General features: G+C 46.1%; 2 protein-coding genes across 2 annotated transcripts; one reads left to right on the top strand and one right to left on the bottom strand.

The window, feature by feature from the left end:
* Positions 1-402: 402 nt before the first annotated feature.
* On the bottom strand, positions 403-16,225 carry LOC119441994 (uncharacterized). The gene is made up of 10 exons (XM_037706685.2): positions 16,054-16,225; positions 15,916-15,986; positions 15,569-15,715; positions 13,339-13,503; positions 9,205-9,284; positions 7,561-7,684; positions 5,863-5,961; positions 3,784-3,852; positions 3,098-3,238; positions 403-627 (listed from the first exon to the last, which is right to left on the bottom strand). Exons 1-10 carry the CDS (start codon positions 16,094-16,096, stop codon positions 532-534), a joined length of 1,035 nt encoding a protein of 344 aa, XP_037562613.1. The 5' UTR covers positions 16,097-16,225; the 3' UTR covers positions 403-531.
* A 42-nt stretch (positions 16,226-16,267) lies between these two features.
* Positions 16,268-19,232, top strand: LOC119441993 (divergent protein kinase domain 2A). The gene is made up of 3 exons (XM_037706684.2): positions 16,268-17,210; positions 17,540-17,840; positions 18,731-19,232. The coding sequence occupies exons 1-3, from the start codon at positions 16,620-16,622 to the stop codon at positions 19,078-19,080; spliced, it is 1,242 nt and encodes a 413-aa protein (XP_037562612.1). The 5' UTR covers positions 16,268-16,619; the 3' UTR covers positions 19,081-19,232.
* Positions 19,233-20,219: the final 987 nt, after the last annotated feature.

Below are 20,219 nucleotides of genomic sequence, written 5' to 3'. Positions count from 1 at the left end.
CTTCGTTATATCCCGGAATTTGTTACATGGAGGTTCGTTATAAGCAGGTTTAACTGTATAACTATTCATTAATAATAAATTAAGTAATAACTTAATTGGCAGCCTGCCCACTGGTGCTCGCACTATTAACATTGCAGGCTGCAGGCACGATGTCGAGGATCTGTGATTTGCATATGGACGTTGGAAACTGCTAATATGTCAATCTTTTCTGCCGAAAAATATTTCTGGTGGTTCCACTCAACCAGTCTAATCTGACCTGATATTTTTATTTCATATCCCTTTAAAAAGTTGCCAACAACAACAAAAAAGAAAGATGTTTGACCTTGAACAGGGCATCCCAAGGAAAATCCTACACGAGTCCAGTCAAGTATGATAAAAAATGACCACATATGGCTGCCTGCACACATTATAAAAACTGCACACTTTCTTTTCACTATCAGTTCATTCGCCACACAGTGTTCCCAAGTGTCTTACACCTCCATGGCTTCTTCTTCTTCCTCGCTCTCACTGGCGAAGCTCCCTTTATCTTCCTCATCTGCCTCCCTCGGGCTCTGGCCCTAATTCACCCAAGAGCTCCTCAATGTGGGCCAACTCATCAGCGTCATCAAACTGTACCTTGTGGGCCACCTGCACAAACACAAACACACAGGCACACCTCTGACTAATCAGCAAGATCCACAAATGTGCTCTACGTAATGGTGCCCCAGGCCCCTCTATAACTGTCGGACAGCTATCTTTTGTCCCATGCACACTCAATACGCACTTTTGTAAGAATCTCATTTACAAAGTTTTTGGCATCAGGAAATCTACCATATGCAAAATGTGGTGATAAAAACCTGTGTCCTGCACGAACTCACCTTCAAGGCAAGCCACTTGCAAGGTGAGCCTTCGTGCATATTCAATACATTCGAACCTCGTTATAACAAAATGGAATATAATGAAATAATGGATATAATGAAGTAAATTAAATTCCTCTTGAAATCCCCATAGAGATCCACATAGCTAAAACCTCGTTTTAACGAAGTGCAATTGTCCTGCCAATGGGTATAGTACTAGATTCCATCTCCAAAACAAAAAAATACCCGACCGTTGCAAGCCGAATACACCGCTCGAATACACTGCCGAGTTTGCCACTCGTTCGCCACAGCAGTTCAAAACTCCTGTATCCCCGCGTCGAATAAGCCAACAAGCAACAGTGGTCTTTTCCCCCGTTACACGTAGCTGCACGCCTGCGCACAAGCAGCTTGGTGTGGCCTCCGAGATCTCTGCCAGCGCAAACGATGGGGTCACGCGCAAGCCTGCGCGTTTCGTGCCATGCTGTGCAACTGTGTGGTGGCGCGAAAGATTAATGCATTCATTTCCACTGCACGGCGCAGCTGGGTGTGGCCTCCGAGATCTCTGCCAGCACAAACGAGGGGGTAACGCGCAAGCCTGCGCATTTCGTGCCATGCTGTGCGGCTATGCTCAGCGGTGCGAAAAATTTGTGCATTCACTTCTCTTTCTCTACGGTGTGCCACACTGCCAGCCGCAGCTGGACCTGGTCTCTGAGATTTCCCAACACAATCTTGGGGGTCACGCCCAGGCCGTGCATTCAGTGGGCCTCTTCGATTATTAGTCCCTGACTGTCCTGGACTGCTTGGGACTGCTGTCCTGCATTCAATTTTCTCGGACAGCTTCAGAAGCTCCGGCCACCAGTCTAACAGCTGCCAGAATCGGGTTTGATTTTCACTGACTGGAAGCCATGGACTGTCTGCGGACTCTCAGAGCTGTCAGCAGATTTTTGCTCAGACCGGTGCAAGCAGCTATAGCAGACGTCAGCTGTCTGAAAAAGATGCACCCGGCGTTTGCCACCATGTTGTGAAAGATGCCGTGTGCTTCTGCGTACCTTGAGCGTTCCAGACAACAAATGTTGTGCATGTAGTTATCACATCTGTTACATCGCTACTTTGTGTGCCATCATGCGAGCTTTTCATGAGCCATGTCATTTCTGCAGCTTCAGTCTTCGGGCTTTTTAAGAGACAAGCACAACAATCAGGTGAACATGTTTGCTTTTAATGCATTTCACGAAATCTGTCATGCTCACTGTTATATGCATGGTAAACTAGATGGATCTTACCTTTCAAGTGAGTGAAACTGGTGAGCGAGAAAGCATATCACATTCCATGTGGCTGTTTGTCGCCAGTAGTTGTGGTGGTATACAATCGGGAACATCCGTGATTACTGCTCACATAGGTTGATCCAAATCTTGTGCAAGTTCGAGCGCTTGCTTTTGGACTGTACACAATTAGTAGTCGGTGTACATTCGCTCTTTCTGAGACGCGCTACTGGGGACTTTCTGCATGAATAGCGACGCTGTACGATTGCGATCTTGTTTACGTTTGTGTGGGTATTCCGATTAAATTTTGCAGGCAATGAGCTAGCTCAATTACAGCGATTAAGTGGCATGAAGAGCGAGATCAAGACGTAAGCTGCGCTTTGAAAACACGTTCTATGCACTGAGGCGATGATTCCACATGCAAGCGCTATGGTTGTGTCAGCGACGTGGTCTCCGAGGCTGTGCCATATTGAAGGCCACGCTAATGAATTTGCTGAATAGTGGGGCTATCTACGAGCAGACGATGACAGCCAGCAGAGTGACTTCCGGTCAAGGTGCCCCACAGCTGGATCATGCGACAGTGACATGCCCTTCTGTGAGGGCTAGTCGGACTGGAAGCCTGCGGGCGGTTTGCGGATAGTTCAAGACTGGATAATCGAAGAAGCCTACTACATGTCCCTGCGATGCGCTGCACGAGCTGGCAGCTGGGCATGGCCTCCGACATCGCATTGGTACCAGTGCTGCCAACAGTGTTGCCAACATAAGTGTTGCCAACATGGCATTGCGAATAGGTGAGATGCAGCAGTTATAGCGACTCCATAAACCAACACTCACTGCATTTGAAAGTTTTGAACAGAGAACATGGAAAATCGGAAAAATATAGGTGTCCTTATGGTACTTGTAAAAATATTCAGAAAATCGGGCCCTTTACGATAAAATCGTAAAATTTCGCAGAATGCACTTACATAGCAATGGGAACTGAAGAGTGAAACGTATACTCACCTCGCGAGCTTGGTTAAGGTAGTACCGTGCATTCCCCCAGAACTCTCCTCCACGGAGGTAGTTCAGCCATCCAAGCAAGTACCACACATCAACCACTTCGTCATCTTCTTCAACCAAACCATCGAGAACAGTGTTGGCCTCCTGTAAAGCCCACAAAGCCAAAACACCAATCAACATCAAGGAAAACTACAAGATGTTCTTCACCTATATTTCTGGCCATGGGGAAAACACACCCATACAATATAAGCAATGAGATGTTGTCAGAGTAAAAATAAACTACAGTAGTCAACTTGTAATTGGTTTGCCGAGCTTGCTATGTACAAACAAAAACTCACTTACGTAAGCTCATCAAAAATGTTACTACAGGCTTTGCGTTAAGCCTCCCATCATGGTTAAATCAGAATTGAGATATCAAACTTGGCCTAGCAAAAATAACACATTGGGCTTTGTGGGTTACATAAGAATAAGTAATGTTATTCAGGTCTCCGGCTAATGTGCACATCATTTCTTACGTATGCAATGTGAAAAGTGATGTACCTAGTTATTATTGAACCGCTTTTCATATCAGTCACATTAATAAAACAGCTTCTTATTCTCATTTCTAATGCGTGCCTCACATTTATGGTATTTCCAACCCTTGTGCAAACAATTGAAGTGCAATAATTTATCTCATGAATCATACTTACATCAAGCATCTCCAGTTCAATTAGTAGCTTGGCTCCATTAACTCGGCTGCTATAGCTCAGGGGGCAAACCTGAAATAATAATAATAAAAAAGATTGACGGTGCATCCAATATTTGGAGACAATTGGCAACAATAATGCGGTTAGTAATCTATCTTATGATGAGTGCATAAATGGTGAGGATACGTTTCATAACCCACTTATAAGAATATATTCAAGTGTCAAGAAAATTCCATTGTTAAAATTGCTTGGGTTGCACGGGAAAAAAAAAAACAAAAAAAACAGAGGGTACTGACATCAAAACAATTTACTTTGACAGAAAGAAGTACACTCCAAACCATTATAACAAATCTATTTGATTCAACCTAGTTGCTCTGCACCTACCCACGGTGCGCTCGCTGCATCTAGGCTCTCGATTCTCCGAGGTACAGCGGCACACCCTGCACCCCCATCCTCGACTGCATGGGGTGCAAGGCAAGGTGCTGCCGCAGTGCAGTGCACCCTTGAACCTTGCAGTCAGTGGGTGAAGCCTGGCACACCACAACTGGCCCCGCCTGCACCTTTTCGTTTGCGGTGCTCTGCACCTTTTCTAAGTCAAACAGACCTAACATTACCGATTAAAAAAATACATATTCGCATGCAACAATCAGCAGCCACAGCACCACGTGCTCTATGGTAAGATGATACCTATGGTACCTCGCTTACTACAATGTTCCCATGACGCATTATTGGTCATAACAATTAAATCTGGCTACTGGGTGTCTGCACCAAAAGGAAAAGGAATGCGAAATCATGGCAAAGAAGGAAGAAAAATAGAAAGAAAGTGTGCCGCCATTCTTGTTGCATCGCCAGCCTCGCGCACCTTTCCCTGTATTCTTTTTACCCCTCCAATACAATATACAAGTCAACAGCGCCGACGACGGACGTTGATGAGGCCGGATTTCGGCACAGTCGGATTGTGCTTTGAAGTGGTGGATGCGAGACGGGAAAGGCGTGCAAGGCCGGCGATGCGGTGGGGGTGGTGAGTGAACGGCACACAGACGGGTGCGTTGAAGGTGTGGCACGCAGGCAAGTGCGGCAGCGCGCTTTTTAACACGAAAGTGTTTTATGCCGGGGTCCACCAAGACTTCACTGACGTATTTCCGTCACGGAAATACGTCATAGAACATAATACAAAGAAAGAAACCAGAAGAAAAAGTTCCACAAACATGCAAAATTTGGGAATCGAACCCACGACCTCTCGGTCCGCGACGATAGATCGCCGAGCGTTTAACCCATTGCGCCACAAACGCATTTGCAGAGAGCTACACAGACGCGCCTTATATATCTAACACTCCTCCGTGTGCCCGCGCTTGCTCGGGGCGGTGCCGCCGCCTACGAGCAGAAAAGAGAAGTACTGCATTATGACACTAACGCGCACCGACAGTGAACGCTTCGGTGGTCTCTGCACTACGACGCCTCGATGCCAGCATTCGAAGGGACGCTGGCATCAAGAAGCACTACCAACGCCACCTAGGTGGTGGCGTTCACCGTACTCAGCACAGCGGAGCGAGGCCTCCGCAATTAGCTCTGAAAATGTTTCTGAAGTTGATCGCGGAGGCTGCAATTACGACTTGTGGCATGCAGGCAAGTGCTGGCACGCGCGCTTTTGTTTTTTTCTTTCTTTCTTCTGTGCCATTATCTCACTCCCCCCCCCCCCCTTAGGTGCAGACACCCACTACCAGATTCCACTAATGCGGCGTGCAATAACGCAGCATAGGAACATTGTAGTAAGCGGTTTATTTTACCATAGAACACACACCAAAGTTAGGGGTACCACGGCTGCTCATCGTTATATTCAATGTATTGTTAAAACCAGTATCATTATAAGTGTGTTCGACAGTATTATGACAAGTGGCACATACACAGTGACCCAAGTTGGCGTGAAAGAAATATGGTTACATCCTGACAAAGACAGATCCCGAAAAGTGTGTGAGGTATCCTAACAATGCTGATCATCAGCATTAAAAGACACCACAGCAGTGTACAAAAAAAGCACAGCAGCAGGTTTATGTGTCAGCAAGCGCATCAGCAAGCAATCACCTCCACAGGGTCGCTATTTCCAGCCTCTTCTCCCAGAAGCAGCCGCTCGTGCTGTGGTAGCCACAGACCAAGACTCCGCTGCATGGCCTCTTTCGCCGCCTGGATTTCAGAGCACAGGAATCGCTGTTGTTCACAAAACACATAAACACTTAAAATTGGATGGATGTTCCACACCTGCTGCCATTGCCATGAGCGGCGCAGGCTAACACTCCCAGAGAGAGAGAAAAAAAAAAAACTCTTAGCAGACCCACGTAAATTTGATTTACCATTGGTCAAAGACAAGCAACTGTCATGTTTTCTCACCAGAATATCACACTCTTACGATGTACTGTGCACCTCTATGGACATATTTAGTTTCCACAACGCCGCTGTTCACGTGACCTCACCTTTGCCATCCCTGAGTGCACCTTGCTCTGATTAACTCACACGCCACCACGGAACACTCATACGACAAGCAGAAAACACTGCCCACTCCCGTGAGACCTCACCTTCTGCGCAACCTTACCACCGATGATCCACCGCTTCTCAGTAGGGATCATCTGAACACCTCCCACATCCTAGGACGTGCCCACCCGAATGCTTGCCCCCACTCCCTCTTTCAACCCAACTTACTCTCCCACCTCATCCATGGTGGCTGACTACAGCTGCCAGTCATCGGGACCAGTGTTACATGGCTGCATACCTTGAGGAAGCACTTAAAGATACGCAACCAGGTCAGGAGTGGCCTGAAAATGGAACTTTACACTGCCATACCACGTCAGGCCTGGACTGGACTGGATTGGCTTCCTCCCAATCAAACGAATAGGAAAAAAACTAAGAATTTCTCTCTCTCTCTTGCTTCGATTATTGTGCTTAACCTTCAGTGTTCATAAAGCAATTTTGAATAACCACTCGGCTTGTAGAGGTATTCAACTATACATGTGCAAAGTTTCAGCTTGAAATCTTTATTCCAGTGCTTCTGGTGATAGTTTTAACCTTAATTTGGGTCCTTTGTAAATCATTTTAGAGGGCCCTGCAATACTACATTGTTAATATCTGCCTACAATCAATCCACACACTTGATAGTTGCCCAGAGACCCTATGCAATGTTCCCCAAATTCCTGCAAAGTTTCATTCTGATCTATTTTTCAGTTTTTATAAAGCCGTCTTAAATAGCATCTCCATTATCTGTGAGGTACACTACAGTTATTGCAGCTTTGATCATTTCTTACGACTTCACCAGTTATCTCACATCTCTGTAACTTCTCAAATGACTTCTGCAAGGTATCCATTCCATTCCTTAAACTTTTCATTGCAATCCAATCTTTAAGCTCTCCTACAACAATAATTTCAAATGTCCTGGCAGGTGTTATTTGCAATCAACAAATTTCAGACAAATTCTTGACTCCCACAATAAAATGAGATCTTATAACTCTTCCTCTAAATGATATCCAATGTTCTTCATATTCCGGAAAAGTGCCATCCCTTTCAGACTTTTTAGTTCTCTTGTATGTGTTGCAGCAATACCTTTCTGTGCATGCTTTTCCAAGACGCAAAAGGTGATTCTAGTAGCGTTAGCAGCTTTATGTAAAAAAAAAAAAGTCTGAGAGCTTGCATTCACATTAACTTTTAAGGACCTGTAAATGTAGTGATTCAAGCACTCCGGACTTCAGTGAGCTACTATAAGATCAAGAACCTCATACAGACAATTCTCCGAACCTCATGTTCTTGTTTGACAAGCAGGAAGCTGGCCTGGACTTGGAAGGCTTCAGGGTTGCTGGGATCAGCCTGGACACTCTTCTGCACCAACTCTGAACACTGCTGCTCAGCCTCCTCTTCATCACTGCGTGGTAAACAAACACGATTGCCACCAAACAGAGCCCAGTAGTGAGTGGTTTAGACTGATTGAAAGATAGATTGATCAATCAAACACTTATTCATTTTCAACATGGTGCCGTATAGATGCATCAGCAGTAAGAAAAAAGCTACTCTTCACCAACACCACAATTCAGAATTAAATATTTATTAGACACATCCAACCTTAAATTCATAAAAACTTCACACAGAGGAAAAATATCTAACATACAGAAACTATAACTGTTTACGTTCGCTACAATGCAAACAGTAAGTTCAAACTAACATGTTCATAATGATATGAAGCAGACAGCAGCATATAATATAACCAGATATTGCTTCCTAAATGTCATTCCATATCATCAAGCCTAACCATGTCCAGGACAAACGCCTTTCAGCCATGCCAAGATAACTTCGGAGAAGAAAAAAGAAAACAGACACAGATAAACACTCAAGAAGTTCTGTAATCCTAAAGTGTTAAAGCATAGGAGCAATATAGATCTGGTACAGACTTGGAATGCTCATTTACATGAGCAAAGCTAGAGCTCTGATTTGCATTGCACTGATTGCACATTTGCACTGATTATAAGTATGCGTTTGTTGCAATAAGGATAAAATGTGAGTTTACTGGTCTCCTCTGGTCATGGCTATGATATTGGATTTTATTTGTGACATCTAATGCAGCAGATAAGCATACTCCTTACTGCGGTCATTGAATAATCATCAAGTACAGCTCACTAATATATTGTTACGTGTAGCTGACGCCCAAGGCTATTTACAATTTATTTGCAGGGAAGCTAACGGACGCCAAGATGGCGATGCTATATCAAGTGGGAACACGTCTTCCTTCTCCACAGTGCAGCCACACTATGGCAGCTGTTCCGTATCATCACCACCGGCAGTAGAAGCACTGTCCCAAAGTTACACATCCACGGTGAAAGGTGTGTGTGGTATGGCTTTAGTCTCGCCACGTGAATGATGTCACTTGCAGCTGACGACGACACTGAGGGGTCGGCGGGGATGATTTCATATGTCGATATGTGACATCGGTCACTTGTCGCACCACATGGTATGGACCAGTGTAACGCGACAGCAGCTTTTCGGAAAGGCCCACACGGCGGATGGGTGACCAGAGAAGTGTAGAGATCAGTGACCAGAGATCAGTGCAGCCACACTGTGGTAGCTGTTCCGTATCAATATAAACACTCTGCAGCTGTTCCCAAACATGACAAATGTGAAAGTGGTTGTATGGCTGCAAGAACTGCACTGCCAGAAGAAAAAGAAAGGAAAAGAAAAAGAAAAGAAGATGGATGCTTCGAAGCCGAATTGCCGACGCAAAGCAGGCACCTCGCGCTGGAGACCGTTTTGGCTAAGCCTTGAGTGTCGTGTTTTCTGCTTTATGCACACTTCGTGTTCTACTAAGCTTCCTAATAAGAAAATAAAGAAAGGGGTGGGGGACAACAAAACAAGCAGGTCCACGTCGTCTACAGAAAGTGGCAATTAACTCACCAACAGTCAGTCATGTAGATCTCAGCCATGGCGCAGTATGCTGATGACAATGCTCGATTGAGGTCAGCCCCACTACTTTCCTAAAAACAAGCAAACAGCAACGTAAAACTGCTTGACTACAATGACGATGCTAAACACACACACTTCATCAAGTGTGCAGTCACTGCAGTCATGCTGCATGCTTCTCCAAATTACTTTGGATAGCCTAACAATGTGACACCCAACATTCAATTTGTGCCGAGTCCCAAAGCATACTGCCACTTTTTTCGAAGCAACTGCCAGCCATGGCAAGTAACTTACAATAGATTAAGAGGGGAGTGGAAGAGGATTATGAATTGGGCAAGTTCACAGGTATTCATGATGATCAGCACACACAAAAATGAGTACAGGGTTAGAGAAACATGAGACAGACACTGTGCAACAATCGACTGTGCATTGGAAACGAAGATTGTGGCTGTGTTGATACAGGAGCCTCTGCCGAGCACCGCAGCATTCTCTAGCTTGGTTATTCCCTTGTGCACTAGGCTGGGAAGCCATCTCACCCCCCTTATTTAAAGCGACTGGGTCGGCTGCTGACCCCGACACAACAGGGCCTACTGCATCAGTGACAGGATGCCCGAGTTCCGTTTCATCAGGAGCTCCTGAAAGTGGCCTTATAGTACGATTCTCAAAATCGAAAGCTTCATTTCCTCTCCTCGCCAGCTTAGCCACCGAGTTCAAGTGTTGCCCATGGCACCCTAGGTGGAGGGGGGCAAAATTAGACACAGGTAGCACTACTTTGGTCATTGATTGGATTACAAGAGAATGCCACCTCTTGCTGTGAATTCACCTGTGACCTGTGTGTATCTCCCACACCAGTGTCCTGCAATCACTCACATGTAGCCAGTGAAAAATTCACTAGTGCAGCCTCCATTTAGCTGAATTACAGGGGCTCAAAACTTCACCCAGCTGACTGTCAGGCCAGGCTGAAGCAGGGCTCCCGACGACCCTCACCAAGGACCCTCAAACCTGCCTTTCAGTGGCTGTGCAGCCTCAACATGCTGGATTATAGGGAGATCAGAGTGCCCGAGAACTGGTGGGAACATAATACATCATGAGATGTGAGCACACATGATTTAGCCAGCTATCAGTTGCACTTACAAAAGAATGATGTTTTTGTATAGCACCTGACAATTTGTATCGCTGTTTTTTTTTTTTTTTTCTTTTCTTGCTTTCATTACATGCATTGTATTTTCCGGTGTATAAGCCACGTTTTTTTTTCCGGAAAAACTGCCATCAAGATTCGAATTGTATGCTATGGTCACGCGAAGCGCACTGGGTTGACCTTTCTGGCAGTTGCTACAGGTTGTGCGCGCGCAGCGCATGGAGGTACCAGGTTCTTCTCGTGATGGAGTTGCCGAGCGCCGTGCGAGAAGGACGGAGCAGCAACGCAAGCGGCGGCAGGCCGACCACGAAGTCATCGCATCTGCAATTCTCTTTCAAGATACGGTGTGCGCCACTGCGCAAACTACGCAGTTGCTACCAGAGTGCAAGCCAACCCCCCCTTCCCGTGCTGACTTCCCGCTTTCCTCCCTTGTGCATGATTCGGATCAGCGTCGCACGCTTTCACTCTCACATACAGCATACGATGCGTGAGGACAATGTTATCGTCCTTGGACTTTAGGCGGAATATCGCGGCGACCACGACGACAGATATGCGTCTAAAGTGTCCATATCATTGCTATTGCAATTATAGAAGAATGGCACCCATACACTTGCGCGTTACCCGCGTTCACGAAGTGAAACATCACTAATTCTTTTGATTACTTACCAAATCAACAGGTGCATCTTGTACATCGATGCGACTTTTATACGCTTCTTTTTTTTTCTGGAAAAACTGCCGTTTTGAGGGGGTGCGACTTATAGACTGAAAAATACGGTATATATCTACACATTTTTGTAATAGTATGTATTCCTTTCTTGTTTATCATCACATATATCTTCCTTGCATTTCCAATACATGTTCTGAAGAAGAATTTGAAGAAGAATGCTATTTATTCACTCACGAAAACAAAAGCACAGTAACAAGATATACAGAAGGAGATCCCAAAGCTCAAGGATGTAAGGGGACTTCCTAGGCTGCCCCATGGTTTTGTGATCTTGTGCCCATTTTCGTGCAGCTGATCATAGGAGGAGACTTGTTTTCCCGGGGGGGCGGGGGGGGGGGGGGGGCATGAGCTTCCCCCTCCTCTCTCTTTCTCCACACATACATATAAATATATATATGCTGTGCGTTTCTGCAAAGACTATGAATATTTCACCACTGTGCCCAACTTTCCACCTACTTTAATGCCAATTGTACATCTGTAAGTGCTATGCTAGAACTAAAATGCAAATGAAAAGAAGACCTACACCTCTTTTTACACTTAAACTTCATCCAGAAGTGTAGCCCTCATGCTATACGCTCGGCCTTCGTATCTGTGTTCATATATTAGCATACAGGTGCTCCCCTTCATGCAGGAAGATACGACACATTAAAATGTTTACGGTGTCTTTCCTTGCAGACTGGAGTGTAGCCAAGGAACATGGCCAGAAGCTGAAATAACTACCATAATTCACAGTATCCTTCCAGAATGCACACTGGCTGCAACAACACACTGCACATAAGACGTACATAACAAAAGTGACCCACTCACAATGTTAACTGCTTCAAACCCTATGCAAGTATCTTTAACCTTCCATGCCACATTTCAAACTTAATTCACCATACTGCTTATGCATGCTTTTGTCAACCATGTATAAGATGTTTCTTTCCTTTTATAATATATGTATGATCTTGGACACACTTTTATTGTAAAAGCCATAATTGAAATGCAAGTTTCTGTGTAACAATGCCTGAGTACCTAAGATTATGTTTGTGCACCAAATCTGACTTTTACACCAACCACAAAATAAAAAAATTGTGGCAGAACCCATTTCACAACGACTGTCGACGGTAATGCATTGGCACTGAATCAGTATAGCAACACAACGTAGTGCCACTGTCGAAACAAGTTAAGTATGAGGCATGTACTACGGCTGGACTACTTTTCTGTGCTTCCCTCACAACACTCGGTGTCATCTAGAGCTGCCGCCGTGAAGCCTGCGCATGGCCTCTGAAATGCATGGGGCGCCGGTGCATGCAAACGGCGAGAAACGCGTCACACAGCAACCAGACTCCTCTCTCCCTCTTCTTTCTGGACACGCTGCACCATCTAGTGGCACTGCTGAGAAATCCGTGCGTGGCCTCCGAAACAAGAAGCGTGGCGCGCCGGTGCCTGCGAATGCCGAGAATTGTTTCCTCGCTCGGCTGCACACTCAGTTGCACACACTCAGTGACCCAAGTTTGTGTGAGGTTCATTGAAGAGTGGCACATACCCAGTGCATTTGTGGCACAGCTGGCTAATGCGCCGGGTTGCCGTTCTTGAGGAACCCTTGTGACATGGCCTTGTTTCCACTCGGCATCAGAGAAACTTAAGGGATGTTTTTCGTCATTATAGAGCGGCACATTCCCAGTTGCACAAACCTAGTTACCCAAGTTTGTGTCAAAGACATTCATTGAAGAGCAGCACACACCTACTGGTGCATACCCGGTGACCCAAGTTGGCATCAAAGGGTTTCACTGGAGACAAGCACAGACCGAGTCGCACATACCCAGTAGTACTCCAGGTCAGCGTCAAAGAATTTCTTCGAGCAGCAGTACCTATCCAGTCCTGCATCTAAAGTGACCCGTGTCAGCGTCAAAGAGGTTCGCTGAAGAGTGGCATGTGTGTTCACATTGCCGCATACTCAGTGACCCAAATTGGACAGTCCGATGGTTGTTTTTGAACCCCCATACCTCAGCACAGCAGCCCAATGCACTACCCATTCGACCACGACCCAGTGACTCAGGTAGGCGGGAAAACGGTTAGATACATAGATAGATAGCCCCCAAAAAGTGCGTGAAGTACCAATACAATGCCAACAGATTAAAAGTGAAACTTATCAATACAACCATGTGGCTGCATCAGTGCTTAAAAGGAGAGGCCATTTATTGCCAGAAGTCACTGAACCTCTTTTCCCAGCCAATGGGCAAGCTGCAAGGGCTTGTGCAGCAGAGAGACAGTTGGCACTAACCTCTGAGGGAGCAGCCAAGCCATGTTGCTCCTGGAGCAAGTTGCACAGTATCTGCACTCCCTTTGCATAGTGCGCTAACGACTCCTTGCCATCAGTCAATTGGCCAAGGCTTAGATACTTCCTGAAGCCTCCATCTGGATCCAACTGGACCATTCTTTGCAGTAGCTGCACAAACAAGCATTGGGATGACTGCACTCCTTGAGAAGAAAATGGCATCAGAAAGTGAGCAGGAAGGGAAGCGACACATCTGTTATTTTTTTTAATATAAATCACACACACAAGCAATGAAACTCTGGACACACAGGCAAACTCTGGTACACTGCAAGGTCCAAAGGCTGGACATTTCAAGTTCAGTCTTATGCAGGACAGTTTTGCTGCTGTTTATTTCCCGCTTGAAGTGGGTGGATTCCGCTGTACACTAGGTCATAAAACATTCAACAATCTGACAAAAGTCAGGTTTCACTTCAGGCCGACTGAAATCACAAGCACTTCATGAGCAAAAACTGAGTGATCATCATCAGCATATTTAAGTTCATTGCAAGATGAATGCCTCTCCCAGTGTGTCACAGACCCCGTGAACGAGGCGCAGACGCCGGACCAAATTCCAAAGCCGACTTATCAGCTTCCGAAAATAATCCCATGAAAGCAAGGACAATTAAGAATGGGCCCTCTGGTGTGCCAGCGAACGCCGGTTGCTGTCCAAAGATCGAGTCAGAGCCCAGAGTTGTCAAAACACAACAAAATATATTATTCCCGCAAGGCAGTTACACACACACTTGCACATTTAGGTTAGACACAACACAATACAAATCAGATGGGTATTAACCAACACAGGAAAATAATTCACGACAAGCACTAAGAGTCCAACACGTAAAGTACAAAATGAATAGGAACACTAAGTGTCCAATCGTATTAACCGTGCTGGTTCTGGAGTCAGACGATCTCGGCGTAGCTCGGGGCGAATATCGAAGAAGGAACTTCTTCCGGAAATGCAGACGCTCGAGGAACTCGTCGACTAGCTTGTCGGGGAATCCCCTTCTTCCGCATACGATCAGTCTCCACGTTACATCTCTTATCCGGAGCGGTCTCAACTGAACTCCTGATTCTCGCACGGCGGTTATATATCTTCCACAGGCGTTCTCGAACTTTCCTATCGGAGTCGCGATCCCGTATCATGGCCAAAGCCTGGGAATCTTCTAGTCTTTTCTCGCACCTTCGACTGCTGCCGTCGGAGCGTCGTTGAGGGGGGGGGGGCGATGACTCATTCTGTTGGCGCACGCTCACGCTGTAGTAATCTCTCTCTCGACTCGCCGGCTGAGAAGGTGTCTCGGTGTGCACGTGTGCTCTCTCTCTGTCCGGTTATCGTCGCCTCGATGTCTAGACTCTGTTGGCCACGTCCGCTGTTTGAGGCGTATGCGCTCTCCCCGTCTGTTGAAACTGTCGTGGTGCGGGCATGCTTCTTTCGCTGGCTTGCGTGACACGCGGCGCACGCTTTCGTGACACAGTGCTTTCCAAATTGCCCCTTTCTCATGTCAGCCAACTCTACTGCATACCTACTAGCTTCCTATCTTGCCACTCCATCTATTTCTGTCTCACACTCAACTGCAGTTCCCTTCACTTGGCACCCATTCTGTTATGACAACAGATCACCGCTTATCTGTTCTACATGTTACAATACGTTGCCAGCTCTGCTCATAATACCACCCACCTGCATTTGTTCTCTAACCACTCTGTTAACATTGGTGCCCATCATTTTCCACACCACTGCTCACTGCCCAGCTTTTGGCTTCTTTTAAACATTGCAATATTCAATTGTTTGTGAATAATGCAAGTTGACATGCGTTAAATGGAAGGGAATGACTGAAGGCAATGCTAAAGGGCATAACGAGTGTGCTAAAACCTGTTTTTTCTAGTTCAAAATAACATTTCTAAGAGGGCTCTCATATGTGTATGGGGAGTCTGTGGCATGCAAAAGCAAGAATTGAGTGACAACACAACATATTGACAGAATACACAAGCTTAGAAATTAAAAGGAATGCAAACAGAACATTGGTTAACACACATACAGTTTGGTGACAGGAAATGGTTGTTATGGTGACTATGATATCTCCTAATGCAAACCTAGAAATTACAGCAAATGGAGTAAATGCAAACAAACCTGTCGACTGCTTGCTACCGTAGGCTCACCACAAACTGAACTACAGAAAAATTCTGACGCTGCTTGTCCTACCTCGAAGGCTTTTGCAGAATCACCCATTTCGAGCAGCAGACTGGAAAGGACGTCGAGTACTTTCAGGTTATCCGGTTCCATTCTTAAGGCGCTTTCGCCAAACTCCCTTGCTTGATCGTACTGCAGTTCGTTCACGCAACTTTCCATCTGATCGATAAAGAAAGTCATAGCATAAGTGAGAACCACGCCACGAGAAGACAACATAACGCTATCGTAACATGCGAAACATATGACATATACGACTGTCGTTTTTCACTGAATGGCTTTGTTACGCTGGATTCTTTTCTCAGCTAGCAACACAGGTCCTTAGCGTTTATAAATGTCGGCAGTAATTCGAAAGCGGTCACCTGGGACAGGAGGTCGTCGACGCTGCATTCTGCTTTGAGGTTTTCTGAACTTTTTTTCTTCGAGCCTGGCCCTGAAAGATTGACGCGCAATAGAGAGCGGTCCTTCAGACCCACAACGTTTTGTGTTTCGGCACTCACTTAGTTTGTTCTCCTTATTTGTCTTCTTCTTGCTTCTTCCCATGAAACCGTCTCACTTGCCGCACTGCCGGCGATGTCGTGGGACGAAGCAAATCACGCAGGAACGCACGTGCACGCACGTCGGAAACAGAAACATGCGTGAAAACACAATCCGCAGTCAGTGCTCTAGCCTTTCCAGAGGTCGGTTCTAGCCAATCTAAAGCCGAAACGTAGGCCGAAACTAGCTGCAACTTGCTTCCACCCGGATACCGCGGGTTTCGTTTCCTTTGCTGTGCGCTATAATTTTTCTGAGGTGACACTCCAAGGAATGGGTCGGCACATGAACCCTATGGATTTGATGCGAGTTAACTTGAACATCCGAACTTCTTCTTCTGAATGTGCCGCGTGCGACCAACTGGAGAGCTGCCGTCACTACGGAGAAGCCTTCACGCAAGATCAGCTCAAGAGGACAAGTGAAAGCTTGTTCGGAACAAAGCTGTTAGTTTTTGGCAGCAGCACTGATCGCTTTCAAGCATTCCGGTTCTCTGAGTTATTTGGGACATTATCTTGAACCTTAGTTACTAGGCATGGTGCTAGTACGCCACTCCAGGGCTCGATGGCGACTGTTCTGGCTGCTGGCGTCGTGCGTGTTCGTCTACGCGTTGTTCCTTCTTTCTTTTCACATAGAACCGGCGTCGGAAGCCTTCCACGAGTTTCACAAGTGCCCCGCCTGCTTCGGCGACGGTCTCTGCCCGCACATGCGAGACGTGAAGTTGACCGGCTGGTACAGTCGTAGCGCGCTGCGCTTTTTCAACGTCAAGAACGTCTTCATGGCGGAGCTGAACGGAACGCGCGTGGTAGTCAAGAAACTGGCACACGACGACGAGTTCCGCCAAGTGGATCGTCGATGGTGCCGCAGTCGTCGGTGTAACGTCGCCAACGTGGTTCGCAATACCGTGGACAGCGGCAAAACCCACGAAGTGGCGTTGATGAAACACATGTCCGCTGTCAGAAAGGAGCAAGACATGACGGCGTGCCCTTCTTCGCGCTTGATTCGCCGAATGCTGATGATGCTTTCGTACAAGCCAGCCATGATCGCACACCGCCAAGGCGCACTGAGAACGGCCGATGTGTTTGCTTATACCGTCACCGTCAATGCCGAGCCGCTGCTTTTGCAGGTGTGTAAACCGGATGAGAATGGTTCTGCCTCTGAATAGAACCAGGGCGACATATAACATTTTTAGAACAGTTTTGGAATACAGTTAAACCTCGATATAACGAACATAGACATAACCAAGTAAATCTAAGACGTCTCTCGCCAATATCAGCATGTAACAAATTAATACATTCTTATGAACGGATGTTGGCTATAACGAAGCTCAACTGTGTAGGCTACCTAAAAGGCCTTCTTGCGTGTATGACCAGCCACTTCTGGCTCCTGTAAATAGCAACACTGGTTGCTAAACCTGGTAGGATAATCCACCTGTCGCTGCGCAACTCTATGCAGACATTTCCACGCATGGATGACTGGCCATTCCCGACATTGCTGGGCAGCTGCGGTCGCACAGTGGTGGAGACGTATGAGGGAGAGCCTCTCTCACACTTTGAGCTGGCCAGCTGGACTGTGCGAGCCAACATCTCTCTGCAGCTGCTCGACATGGCCGATTTGATGACCGAAAACCCAACTCAGTATGCACTGTATATGACTGATGTGAGCATGGACAACTTTGCTGTCAACGATCTAGGCGAAGTGAGGCTTGTCGACTTGGAAAATATAGTTGTGGTCGACCGCATGCAGGTTCGGGCAGGTGAGTTGTAAAATGATTGTGGGTGCTTTTAAGCACAGCTTATTATTATTCAAACCAGTATGGCCTCAATATTTCCTTAAAGTGCTCTTAAAACATCTTTGGCATATTGAATGCATTTTTATATAAATGTGCATATAATGTACAGAATGCCATGCCGATCATCTCTGGCAAACATGGCAAGGCTATGCTCTGTTGAGAAGCCAGAAATTAAACAATCCTGTGATCATCTCCAGGATTTTTCAGTCCCTTCTTCAAGCATCATGACACCAGCAGAGTCACATGCATGACATCACCTGGGTAAAAAAGCTTTCAAGTGGTCAAGGAACGAGAGCAACATTATGATTAGAGCTAGCTGTATATTCTGAAAGGGAGGGTTTTGACCCTTGTATACCATTAATCCTTCCGTGAACCTTCTATGGTCAGGGTCGTGCATGGAGCAATCGGAGGTGGACAATGTAGGGGGACTTTCTCTTGCGTTTTCTGGTGCTACCCATAGCTTTTTCTGCACTGCCACAAAGTGATGAGCGAAGAGGAGAGAGCACCCACGGGAGGGCAGCGAAGGCGAGTGAGAAACTGTGTTGGCCATGAAGTCATTCTTCAAATGCCTGTGACTTTGCTATTACCTCATCACCTTCAAGCATCTTGCAGCTGTAAGTTCATTGTATATGGGTACACAGCTGCCTCCATATAACAATTCTTTTAGCTCAGAGTGGTTTAGGGGCCTGTGAAGGGAAATAGATGCGACAACTTAGGCTATGTATTTTAATGAAAAATAAATCTGCAGGTATTTGTGCCAAATTTACGCTGTTATAACTGTTTGAATACTTGTGAGGGTGTTTCTCCTAGGAAAGATCTAGCAGGCTAAAAATGTTTCACTCTGTGCACTGCAGAAAGGCGGCCAGGTTGGAAGCAGTGGCTCGAACACCGGGAGGAGATGTGCCACGACTGCCTCAGCTTCAATGCAGAGGACCTGTGCTCACATGAAACGAGTGACCACAACTTCTATGCTGTATGCAGTGGTTTGCTTGCACCCCGCGCCTTCTACTCGTCCTACGGGGGCCTGATGCATGATATTCCAAAGAACGTCGACGAGCAGTATGGGCTGTCCAAGCTGCTAGCCATCTGTGACCAGCCAAGCAATGCCAAAGAGAACCGCTTCGCAGCCTCCCGCCTGCTGCGCAGAGCACTGGACAGAGTGCTGCGGGCTTCTGCTACAACAAGCCATGACAGGTCCTTGTAGGGAACCTCATTGTTGTACTGTAGTACTGCAAGTTGCCACAACTACCCATCTGCATTTTTTTTACTCTACCCAGAGCAGAACTGTACGTTTTGCAACTGTGATACCATGCATTTTATGTGGTGACACAAACCTTTAAAAATTAACTGATTGCATATTGATTTTCGACTGGACTGTTGACATTTTCTGTGTTGTTTCCAAGTGTGCAAGGCCACAGCAATTTTTAAGCATTGGCTTCTTGCCTTCTGAGACTTGCTGACTTTGCTAACTTGCAGAAAAGCACAAATACTGCAGGTAGTCGGCACATATTTCCAGTGTCATAAAGTAAGCGTAAAACTTTTGTGTGTGCTGCACTCCATTCACGCAATGCTTTAACTTAACTGTCGATACAAACAATTTAACCAGCCCAGCTGTCTTGAATGCATGTTTCAAATGAGCAATAGTCATGAATGCTTCTTCAAGGTTTTAGTGGTTCACCCACTGGTGAACTAGGACAAAAGAGCTAAAAGTATGACGTCTTCGTATTATTGTGATCTCTTTAGCACAAAGGAAAGCCACAGCGATTTTCTCAACATATGAGCATTTAATGCCTGAGCAAAACTAGTTTGGAGGCATAAGACCCTGTCTCGGAACATGTCGCCAACTGCCACAGTGACGTGTGAACCATCCACCTGTTGCCTATTCATGTCAGGACTGCAGCAACAATTCCTGTAGAGCAGCTCAGTAGGCCTCTATAGTATCTGAATGTGAAACTTCTAAGGCATGTCTTTATACATTGTGCACAATATAAATGGCTTGCTGCACTATGTGGGCAACTTGTGGTGCTCCAGAATGTTCAAGCACCCCTCCACCTATCCTATAGGCATGCATGCAAGTTTCGCATGGCATTTCATTCATGACAGTGCAACGTAAACAGTTGACAGTGGTCCATTGGTAGTTCTTTGGTGGGCCAAAGGATGTTACTGAAATGTGCTTGCATAACACTGTGAAAAACATTGTCCATTCAAATAATTATAGGCCTTCTGCTCAAAAATGAACACTCTCAACCAGTATGAACAGTACATATTGCAAACGAGCAGTAGCTGACAGTTTCTTCAGCTTCTACACAATTCAGACACATTCAATCACGCCAGCTAGCTTTG

Source organism: Dermacentor silvarum, chromosome 2, assembly GCF_013339745.2.
Source record: "Dermacentor silvarum isolate Dsil-2018 chromosome 2, BIME_Dsil_1.4, whole genome shotgun sequence".
Taxonomy (NCBI): Eukaryota; Metazoa; Arthropoda; class Arachnida; order Ixodida; family Ixodidae; genus Dermacentor; species Dermacentor silvarum.
The sequence above is the reverse complement of the archived record's forward strand: the minus strand, read 5'-3'. Positions and strand labels throughout refer to the sequence as shown.